This window comes from Typopeltis vanoorti, chromosome 17 (assembly GCF_054136105.1).
Source record: "Typopeltis vanoorti isolate ZY-2024b chromosome 17, IOZ_Tvanoo_1.0, whole genome shotgun sequence".
NCBI classification, from domain to species: Eukaryota; Metazoa; Arthropoda; class Arachnida; order Uropygi; family Thelyphonidae; genus Typopeltis; species Typopeltis vanoorti.
The window spans coordinates 105,072,880-105,085,087 of record NC_143565.1 but is presented as its reverse complement, the minus strand read 5'-3'; the positions used below and the strand labels follow the sequence as shown (position 1 = coordinate 105,085,087).

General features: G+C 35.2%; 1 protein-coding gene across 1 annotated transcript in view; it reads right to left on the bottom strand.

Annotated features, from left to right (window-relative positions):
- LOC150097737 (WD repeat-containing protein 43-like) overlaps window positions 1-12,208 on the bottom strand; it is a 200,893-nt gene that overhangs the window by 80,092 nt on the left and 108,593 nt on the right. The window contains exon 7 of the mRNA XM_090407367.1: window positions 5,114-5,178. Coding sequence (XP_090263493.1) covers window positions 5,114-5,178 — 65 coding nt within the window. The remainder of the gene's footprint in view (window positions 1-5,113; window positions 5,179-12,208) is intronic.

The window sequence follows — 12,208 nt, the reverse complement described above, 5'->3', positions numbered from 1 at the left end:
GGAACTTCTTGGAACACTCAGGAATTCTGGTGAACCAGTGAACTTCGTTTTCTACTCACCAGGTCACTCAAATATCCTTTCCATTCTTTGGCTTTTTCTCTCCAAATTTTGCGCCTGTCCTCAGGTGTGCCAATGTCACTTTCACGCGCTTTCTCCAGGATCTTTGTTCTTGATGTTTTTTTCAACTTTCGCAAGTCTCTGCAACTTTTTTCTTCAGGGAGTTTCTTTTGTTCTTTACTAATCTGGGTAATTGGTCTGCAGATTCATTACATTAACAGAGAATAATCCTTCTCCTTTGTGTTGAACACAATAGTTTTACAGGTAATATTAAATCATACATACATACATTACAACTAATTTTTCATCAACTTAACGTTATAATTTATGTAATGGAGACCCTTGTAAAATCGAGCTTGGTAAGTTATGGAATAACTTATCATGTGAGATTTTACAGTACCTTATCACATGTCTTTTCAGGATCAACAAGGTTAAATATAGAGCCTTGTTATACTTACGTGAATTCTCAATTATTTGTCTTAAAGCAAAAAATCTGATTTAACAATCTTCACATGATTTGAACCCAACTGCACTTCACAAAGTTTCCTGTTGACAATTTTTGTTAGTCTCTTTTCAAGTATGTTTGAATAAAACTTACCTAGATATACTCAGTAGGGAAATACCTCTAGAATTCACACATTCAATTTTCCTTTTAAGAAGTTTGGATACTATTATATAAGCGACTCCAAACATCTTAAAAATGGAGGTAAACTCATGTTAAAACTGATGTATTGTAGAATACTTGTCCAAGGGTCATAGGTATCTTCAGTACATGATTACATAATAGTAATCACACAGTTAGGAAGCAAATTTAAAAAGTATTAACTTTATTTTTATTTATTTATTTATTTTTATTAGGAAATTACTGACCTTTTTAGTTAAATTAGTTACTAAGGTAGCACTTTTTAGAATTGTCTGTTATTGTTCGATTGCCTTATGTAATCCTGTACTGAAGATGCCTATGACACTTAGTGAAAATTCTATAATAAATAAGTTTTAACATGAGTTTTCTTCTGTTTTTGTAGTTATTATTATGATTTAATATCAATCTTACACTCAATAAGTTATAAAACCTATAATACATCAGCACTGTGTGTACAGACAAGTGGTCAAGAAGAAACCTGCTGATATGTTTATATGAACAATTGGTTATCCATATACGGTACTAATGACTATAAGTTGATCAACCAACCTCTTGTGTATGTGCTCAACACAAAAAAAAAAAAGAAATAAATAAAAAAAATGGAAGGATGCAGTCCCTAAGAAAAACTGGTCAGATGCATAGGCCAGGGATGATGTGGAAGACATGCAACAGCAGATTAGTACAATGTAAATCGAGGAATTATATGGGGGACTTCAACTTCGGAGGCATATGGTAGATGGAGGAAGGAAATGGAATTTATACGTAATGAGAGATAATTACTTGAAGCAGAATCTAATGAGGAGACTTCGGGTATGGGAATGTTGGATCTTGTTATAGGATCAGAAGACCTGTCCGTAACTAAGGTGGCTAACATTGGCTCTAATTGGGAGAAAGTGATCATGTGGTCTTGACTTAGGAAGCAGCAAATGTGGAAATTCCAGTTAAGATGGGTATATGTGGAACTACAAGGCAGGTGATTATGATACACTTAGGAGTCAGCCTGAAGCAGTACTATGGCATAAAGATCTGCAAGGGAAAGATATTCACAGTGCATGGGTGATAGTCAAGGGATATCTGGAGGAAGCAACACACACTGTATATCCAAGGTCAAGAGAGTAAATCAGCTTTTAAAACCAAGCACCGATGATTTGGCATATATTGAAAATTTTCCTTCGTATGAATCCTCTTTAATATCTTAAGATTTATATCTTGTTCCCTATTTCCCACCTATCAATTAAGCTTTGTAACTCACAAACCTTCAACCTGTGGAATCTGGTCTGGTAGCACTTATCAAATTACAATCTCATTATCTATTGGGTCTGCCTTTAGCAACTGGAATCCACCACATGTTCATTACATGTCATGGAGGATTTCTTCAGATTTTCAGCAAAGGAGCATTCCACAGACCTCCCATCAGCTTGCTCGCTCACTCACTCTCTATCTCCTCCTGTTCACGAAAATCCCAGGTGACCAAATCTGTACACAGCAGATGCAGCTGAATCATAACCTTATAAAGAGGGATAATAACTTCCATAACTTTAGTTGTTAGCATGTTTTTCAACAACCAAGTAATATACCTTGAACTATTTTACTAACTTTTGCGATATGCTCTCTGAACTTCAACTCTCTGTCCACCATTATCCCTATGTCCCTATCCCCATCATTTTCCTATAAGTTAAAAATACCAAGAAATTATATTCATAGTTTCATCCTTTATCCAAGTGTAAGAAAACAACGTTTGTGCATGAAGTAACTTCACAACTGGACTACTGGTACACAGAGAATAACGACTTCACATTAATTGCTTTAAGTATCCCATAATGCAAGGCACATATCCTTACATATCCCCATCCCAAATGGTTTCGACCTTTATCGAGGTCTCATCAGTGGGAGCCAGACCCAGAGAAGATACCAAGGTTGAAATAATGCAGAAGTCATATATTTTCCATATACAAGTAGTCAAACGGTGTCACACCTTATCCAGAGTATTCTAGTAATAAGGTGTGACATCTTTTGATTACTAATTAAAGAGACACTGGAGATTTAACTATTCAACTAGTCATGGTGGATGAAATAAATCACAAAAGCTCATACTTTGTATCCATGGTTATTTTAAAGGTACTTTACATCCACGTTGTGCTTGATGAATGATGAATAAGCACATCATGACTGGTATAGTGGTTAAAATCAATTCTTATGACAGTAGTTAAAATGAAGTAGACTAATAATAATTAGAAATTGTCATCCTGTATTATTTTATTAACATTAGATGTGAGTAAGATGAGATGACAAGAAAAAATTACAAATTCTTAACTTTTATAATGAGAAAGGTTTTTAATTGGTAAGGTAAGCTTCCATGAAAACATACAGATCATTTTATTTCTTCAAATATGTTGAATTTATTACATACCTAAATCATGTTCTTTAAAAAAAAAATTTACTTTGATTATAAACAGAAACAGTTGAAATGTTTAGTAATACCAAAGTCTGCAGTCTGTGTGCGTGTGTGTGGTTTGAGAGACGAAAAGTTTCCAGGAAGAAACAATGCCACTTACAATGTGACAAGCTTGTCACGTAAGTGGATTCAAACTTCTCTTTCCTATACAAAAGATGGTGCTCTAGACTGAACTACATCATAACCATTAAGTGGAGAAGAAGAATTCAGTTCCTCTTCAACATCCTATTGAAATAATTTGATATTTCACATTTAAAAAAAAAAAAAAAAAAAAGTGTAAGCAAAATTAATATTAAAACTTGTCAAAACATTTCAGAATTAAGAAATGTGTTTGAAATGTTAAATTACATTCCACATGCTTTCATAACTGTATTATATTTAATAACACAGAGGAGAAAGTCCTTGGAACAATACTATAACAATTCTGCAATACAGTAGTGACTTTAGCTTCATTTTTGGCTAGAAATGTTTAACATCAAAAAGTGTGCACAGTTATATAATCCTACACATAGACATTTCAGCTTTCTTGACACATTTTTTTCAAATGCAAAAAAATGTATTTGAGAAAATACATAACTCACATTTTTATTGAACACATTGTATGAGCCGTCCACTTCAACAAAAACCGAGGTCATCTCTTTGTGTCCCATCCCAGAAATCACAGTGTGCTGTGCAGCAAAAATATAGTAACTCTTTCAGCAGCAGACACTTAAGAGAACTTAATTTCTTAAGAGATGAGATATAAAAACAGATGCTGGACAACAGAAAGCCCATCAATGGCTATGGAATAGATGGATTTGGTATATATAGGTTCCATATTAATTCGATAATGACAATTTGTCTTCATTAATTATGGAATGCTGTATTTCTCAAAAATTTTATTTTATTTATTTATTTTGTGTGTGTGTGTGTGTGTGGCGATATTTCTTTTACTTTGAAGTGAATTGTGACAACTCTACTGTAAAATAAGGAAATTTAAGTTGCTGGAATGCTGTTGACAGTCATATAGAATAACAGAATAGTCACAAATTTGCCAAATATATATATTTATGTGACACTTATCGCTAATGGTGATAAACTTATACAGTATGTTAGCAACGATGGGTGCACTAAGAATTTTTTATATTTTTATTAATTTATATAATTGCATCTTTAATTATTTTTATATTATCTACAAACCCTGCTCTAGAGACCAAACAACTTTTAAAGCCATTTCGAGCTTCCAATAAGTGGGGAAGTGGTCTCGCACCAAGCAATGAAATCCATCTGCCACATAGACAACCGCAAACATTGGTGTTCATGGTGGGATTTGAAGCCTGCTGGAGAACAGATACAGTAACCACTTTGCCAACCAGGCTAACATATGGTTATATTCATTGCTTCAGGATAGGGGGAAAAAAGCTCATACTTGTGAATTTTTCTGTAATTATTAGATTACTTCCATAAGATAAATGATTATCTCTTCTTTTCCCCAAAATGGTTAATTTATTAACCAAAATGGTTAAATTATACCTTTTTGAAAGCTTTTCTTCTACTGAGTTACTCTGGTGGACTTACCAGATAGGCTGTGTGTGTGTGTGTGTGTGTGTGTGTGTGTGTGTGTGTGTGTGTGTGTGTGTGTGTGTGTGTGTGTGTGTGTGTGTGTGTGTGTGTGTGTGTGTGTGTGTGTTTTGCATTTTCCTCCCAATAGTAACCCTACCAGGAGGTAATTTATTCCTACATGCTCCATTGCATACAATGCTTATATTACATGTAGCTTACAAGTACTGATTAACATTTCTATTTAAATTTTTGTATCAATTTTCATATTTTCAATTATATTTTTATATATACATATACAGTATTAACACTATATAATTCACACAATATCAGTAAATAACATAAAAGAATCTACCACTCAGAAAACATTGCTTTCTAGAATTATAAAATCCATTCAGAGAAAGTGTATTAATACTTACCCATTCAAATGATGTTCATATACATGTAAGGCACCTCCCCTTGTCACTGCAGCCATTGTCAATGACTGTAATTAATAAAATTCTATATGTGAAATACAGTAATGCATTCTTCCATACAAAAAAATTCATTTTTTTTAGTATAAATTGATAAATTCAACTTTATCAATTAAATATAAATGAAGTAAAGTATATTACACTTGACAAGAAATTATATTTTTAATCCTTACCCAAGTATAAGCACACAAAGTTTCCATGTGAGGTATCTCCACAAGTCCATCTACTTTGTATATAGAGGCTGCTGACTCCTGACTCCATAAGGATTAAAACAATATAATTCCTTGTGAAGCATAATATACTTTATAACCAAGTGAAAAAACTTTCCACATCTATTTGTGCTCCAGAGTATTTTAATACTTGTATATGGATTATATATAGTTTCTACATTAATTCAAGCTTTGTATCTTTCTGGGTCTGATTCCCAGTGATAAAACATTCCTAAAGATGAAGCTGGTGTGGATTGTGATGCATAACAGTTAACACATACAAAAGGGAATGCATTTTGCATTATGGAATATTAAGACAATTGATGTGAAGTCAACGGCCTCTGTATACAAACAGATTTGTCATGAAGATACATCATGTGCAAAAGTTGTTTGTTTGCACTTGGGTAAAGATAAAAACAGGATTTACATCTCATGCATCACTAATTTCATCATGGTAATTAAGTACAATTCACATTTTTAGTTGTTAGCTGAAAACTAAAGCTAACTAAAGTCAATATTATTCTAAAGAAACTTCACTATAGCAAACTATGCACCATGGTAAACTATTCAAGTAGTTACCATAAGTTCTATGTGGCCCTATAAATCCCAAATTTTATTATATTTTATTTAACTGAAGCAGGTTAATGGTGATCAATGGTGAATAATAATGGCAAATACCTGTTGGATTTTTGCTCAGGACATGGACTGGTTATTACTAACACCATGTTCCAACATAAAAATGTGCACAAATTTACATGGAGAGAAGAGGCAAGGTATAAGAAAAGTCTCATTGACTTTTGATAGTGATCTTTTCTTCCTGGTGCAGGACACCAGAGTGTACAGAGGATTTGAAATTGGAAGTGATCACTATTTAGTCTTGAGCAGGATAAAATTGAATTTCATATCGAAAAGAATGACATGTACGAAAGTTTTAAAGCGAATAAAAGATGAGCAGCTCTCAGATGCGAGCTGTAGACTAAAATACACAAAGATTATTGAAGAAAAAATGAGAGTTTGAGAACAGGAACCAAACCTTGGAGATTCAGTGGCGAGCCTTGAAGAAACCCTAATTGATTCTGCCAGAGAGGCATGTGGTGAGGTTGTCTGTAAGGATAGAAAAATCAGGACTCCATGGTGGACACAGGAAGTTAAAGAGGCAGGGAAGGAAAAGAAGAAATCATATCAAAAGTTGCTGGCAAATAAATCAGCTTTTGCTCTTAGAGACTACAAAGACAAATATAAGAAAGCGAAACACTGTGTGAAGCTAGCTAAACAAAAGTCATGGGAGGACTTTGGCAAAAACAGGAGAAAAAGATATCCTTGAAGTATGGAGTAATTACTTCGAAAAATTGCTAAATGAAACAAGCAGTGATAGCACAGTGGTAAAAAACATTCAACAGGCATACAATCAGGAACATATATCCATACTTGAAGTAGAAAAAGCCATCAAAGGTTTGAAATGTGGAAAGGAGTAGGAGTAGATGATATTCGACCAGAAATGCTGAAGTGTGGTGGTATAAAAGTCTTGCAGTGGCTGCACTGCATAGTTCAGAAAACCTGGACAGAGGGACGAATTCCCGATGATTGGAGTAGAGCTCTAATAGTGCCCATATATCATCATCATCATCATCAAATTCCTGCCATGTACCCTCAATGGGTGTACAGGATATGACAGTACTACATGAAAAAATTACATCATTACTAACTTCCTATCTACAATTTTCCTCCAAATCAGTCTGTTACTTGTCAAGACTCCAACATTATCAGATCTTATATTTCTATCGTCTAAGGCACTTTGTAAAGTATCAATCCACCTATATCTTGGTCTTCCTCTGGGTCGTTTTCCTGCCAACCTGGCAGAGAACACTTGTTTTGCTAATCTTTCCTCTCCCATCCTATTTAAGTGACCATACCATCTGAGATTAGCTCTGCTAACGCATTCCTGGATGCTGACAATGTCAAGTTCTTTCCTAATATCCTCATTTTTAATATGATATTGCCATTGATGCCATCTGTTCACGCCTCTAATCTTTCTCAGGACTCTCATATCTGCAGTCTCCAGTCTTTGGTCAAGTGTTTTACTTCTGACCCAGCTCTCAGATCCATAAGTTAAAATTGGTTTGAACACAGTCTTGTATACAGCTAATTTAGTGTTCCGACTAATTTCTTTCTTATTCCATATGAATTTATTCAATTGACTTCCCACCATACCAGCTTTGCTGATTCTGTTGTCTATTTCTATTTTTAGTTTACCATCTTCAGTAAAAATTGTGCCTAAGTAGCTGAAATGTTTTACTTGTTCCACAGGTTCTCCATTCACAACACAGTTGACATTTTCAATGATTCTGCCTATTTTCATTGTCTTTGTCTTTTTATTGCTAACCTTCATACCATATCTATTACAACAGCTATTCAATTTAGTCAGAGAATCTTGCAGACTTGTAGCGGATTTATTTAGAAGTATAACATCATCCGCATAAAGCAAAGAGCTGACATTAACATCTCCAATTTTGATATCAGGTTTAATTCCACATTCCTTCATAATGTGATCCATATAGATAATGAATAACAGAGGGGATAATGTACATCCTTGTCTCACACCAGATTTAACATTAAACCATCTTCCTGTACTTCCTTCAATTCTAACTGCTGACTCACAACTCAAATAAAGACTAAGTATTGCTTGATATAATGCCCCATTGACACCATATAACTGCAGCGTATTGAATAGCTTCTCTCTTGGCACCTTGTCATATGCCTTTTCCAAATCAACAAAACTCAAATACAGATCTTTGTTATATTCCCATGCTTTCTCGACTATTTGTCGTAAAGTGAAGATCTGATCCTGACAGCCTCTATTTGGCCTGAATCCAGCTTGTTCTTCACCAAGCTTTTCTTCCACAATTCTTCTCAACCGTTTCTCAAGTATACTTGCATAGATCTTGCCAGGAACACACAGTAGGGAAATACCTCTGTAATTCTCACATTCAGTTTTATTTCCCTTTTTATATATGGGTACTATGAGAGCTCTACTCCAATCATCGGGAATTCGTCCCTCTGTCCAGGCTTTCTGAACTATGCAGTGCAGCCACTGTAAGACTCTTATACCACCATACTTCAGCATTTCTGGTCGATGGTCATCTACTCCTGCTGCCTTTCCACATTTCAAGCCTTTGATGGCTTTTTCTACTTCAAGTATGGATATGTATTCCTGACTGCATGCCTGGTCAGTGTTTTTAATCACTGTGCTGTCATCACTGCTTGTTTCATTTAGCAGTTTTTCAAAGTAATTACTCCATACTTCAAGGATATCTTTTTCTCCTGTTTTCATTTCACCTTTATCATCTCTAATTCCTTTTACAGCACTCTTTCCACCATTCCTAAGCTTCTTCAACAACCTCCAGAATATTTTGCCACCTTCTTGATATTTATTTTCTATATTCTTGCCAAAGTCCTCCCATGACTTTTGTTTAGCTAATTTTACACACTGTTTAGCTTTCTTACATTTGTCTCTGTATTCTGTAAGAGTAAAAGCTGACTTATTTGCCAGGAACTTTTGATATGATTTCTTCTTTTCCTTCACTGCCTCTTTAACTTCCTGTGTCCACCAGGGAGTTCTGATTTTTTTTATCCTTGCACACAACCTCGCCACATGCCTCTCTGGCAGAATCAATCAATGTTTCCTTCAGAGTTTGCCACTGAATCTCCAAGGTTTGATTCCTGTTCTCAAACTCTTTCATTTTCTTTTCAATAATATTTCTGTATTTTAGTCTACAGTTCACATCTGAGAGCTGCTCAACTTTTATTCGCTTTAAAACTTTCTTACATGTTACTCTTTTCAATATGAAATTCAATTTTATCCTGCTCAAGACTAAATAGTGATCACTTCCAATTTCAAATCCTCTGTACACTCTGGTGTCCTGCACCAGGGAGAAAACATCACTATCAACAATAACATAGTCAATGAGACTTTTCTTATTCCTAGCCTCTTCTCTCCATGTGAATTTGTGCACATTTTTATGTTGGAACATGGTGTTAGTAATAACCAGTCCATGTCCTGAGCAGAAATCCAACAGATATTTGCCATTATTATTAGCTTTGCTCTTTTCTCCAAATTTTCCCAAAATATTTTTGTATGTCTCACAATCATTTCCTACTCTACTATTTAGATCCCCAACAAGGACCAACTTTTCCTTTTTCATTGTGTCAGTTGCTTTTTCTAAAGCCTCAAAAAATTCCTCCACTTCTACCTTAGTAGAACCTTCTGTGGGACCATAGGCACAAATAAGTCTCATTGTCCAGTTCCCCATTCTCATATTTGCCCACATTACTCTACTTGATACTGACTGCCATTCAAGAAGATTAGCCTCGTATTTTGTGTTGAATACTATGGCTACTCCTTCTTTTCCTTGATTGTCATTGCCTGAATATAACATTTTGTATTTATTGCTCAGAAAGATCTCACCAGTTTTGGTCTTTTTTGTTTCAGTCACCCCTATTATGTCGATCTGGTACTTATCTAATTCCTCAGCTAGTTCCATTTCTTTGCCATTCAGGCTTCTTACGTTGATAGTACAGATCTTTAACTCTGGTGATGTTGAGTTGGGGTTTGTTTTCAGATTTGTTCCAGTAGCTGACTTTTCGCTGTTCGCCCTGGTTCCCTGGCGAAAACAACGGGGGCCTTGTTTAACCGGGCGACGCCCCAGCCGGCATGAAATTTTGTCATGTTGTACCATCATTTTTTATTTTGGTTTAACCAATAAGAATACAATTTGGTCGGCTAAATCCCAAATTGCCAGCCCATCCTCGTTCGTTCAGTATCAAAGTAGATACCCAACAGGGTGCACCACGAGAAGGTGAGGATTGGACATTAGGTCAGAAGCTCTGGTCGGTTCTCCGCATTCCTTTAAAGGCTATGTGGAGGTCTCCTCTCAGTTATACAGCTTTGACCCTTAAGCACCCAGCCCATATATCAAAAGGGAAATAAAACTGAATGTGAGAATTACAGAGTATTTCCCTACTCAGTGTTCCTGGCAAGATCTATGCAAGTATACTTGAGAAACGGTTGAGAAGAATTGTGGAAGAAAAGCTTGGTGAAGCTGGATTCAGGCCAAATAGAGGCTGTCAGGATCAGATCTTCACTCGATGACAAATAGTCGAGAAAGCCTGGGAATATAACAAAGATCTGTATTTAAGTTTTGTCGATCTCGAAAAGGCATATGACAAGGTGCCAAGACAGGAGCTATTCAATACGCTACAGTTATGTGGTGTCAATGGGGCATTATATCAAGCAATACTTAGTATGTATTTGAGTTTTAAGTCGGCAGTTAGAATTGAAGGATGTACAGGAAGATGGTTTAATGTTAAATCTGGTGTAAGACAAGGCTGTACATTATCCCCTCTGTTATTCATTATCTATATGGATCACATTATGAAGGAAAGTGGTATTAAACATGATATCAGAATTGGAGATGTTAATGTCAGCTCTTTGTTTTATGCGGATGATGTTATACTTCTAAATAAATCCGCTACAAGTTTGCAAGATTCCCTGACTAAATTGAATAACTGCTGTAATAGATATGGTATGAAGGTCAGCATTAAAAAGACAAAGACAATGAAAATAGGTAGAATTGTTGAAAATGTCAACTGTGTTATGAACGGGGAACCTGTGGAACAAGTAAAACATTTCAGCTACTTAGGCACGATTTTTACTGAAGATGGTAAATTAAATATGGAAATAGACAACAGAATCAACAAAGCTGTCAATTGGATAGGAAGTCAATTGAATAAATTCATATGGAATAAGAGAGAAATTAGTCGGAACACTAAATTAGCTGTATACAAGACAGTGTTCAAACCAGTTTTAACTTATGGATCTGAGAGCTGGGTCAGAAGTAAAACACTTGACCAAAGACTAGAGACCATAGATACGAGAGTCCTGAGAAAGATTAGAGGCATGAACAGATGGCATTAATGGCAATATCATATTAAAAACGAGGATATTAGGAAAGAACTTGACATTGTCAGCATCCAGGAATGCGTTAGCAGAGCTGATCTCAGGTGGTATGGTCACTTAAACAGAATGGGCAAGGAAAGATTAGCAAAACAAGTGTTCTCTGCCAGGTTGGCAGCAAAACGACCCAGAGGAAGACCAAGATATAGGTGGATTGATAGTACTATGTGCCTTAGACGATAGAAATATAAGATCTGATAATAATAATATTGGAATCTTGACAAGTAATAGACTGATTTGGAGGAAAATTGTAGATAGGAAGTTAGTAATTATGTAAATTTTTCATGTAGTACTATAATATCCTGTACACTCCTTGAGGGTACACGTCAGGAATTTGATGATGATGGTTAATGGTGATGTTGAAAAATCAGAACTCTGAAAGGAAGAAAATATATAAAAAGTTCCTGCAAGTCCACAAATAGGCCACAATGCAATGAGCTGTGTGAAAGGATAAACAAGTCACTAAAACAAGTACTTTCAACCAGCATATGAAAAAGTCAAAGATTTCGAACCCTCAAGCTCTGTTTACATTACTCTGCATTGCATTCTAGCATCAGAAAAAAGCCCTATTTGCATTTGACACTTTATTTCAAAATGACTTGCATTCCTGGTTTGTAGGTACTGGATTTCAGGATATAGATGATTATTTGTCAAACATAGTAGAAAAATTTCATATCTCATGATCTATTATAAAGAATGTCAGAAAATCAACATCTGAGAAAAACAGATGTGCATTAAATAGTTTCAAAAAGGAAAGATTATTGACAACAAGTTATCTAGTCTTAATTCAAGACAAAAATGATCAGAGAAGAAAAGGTA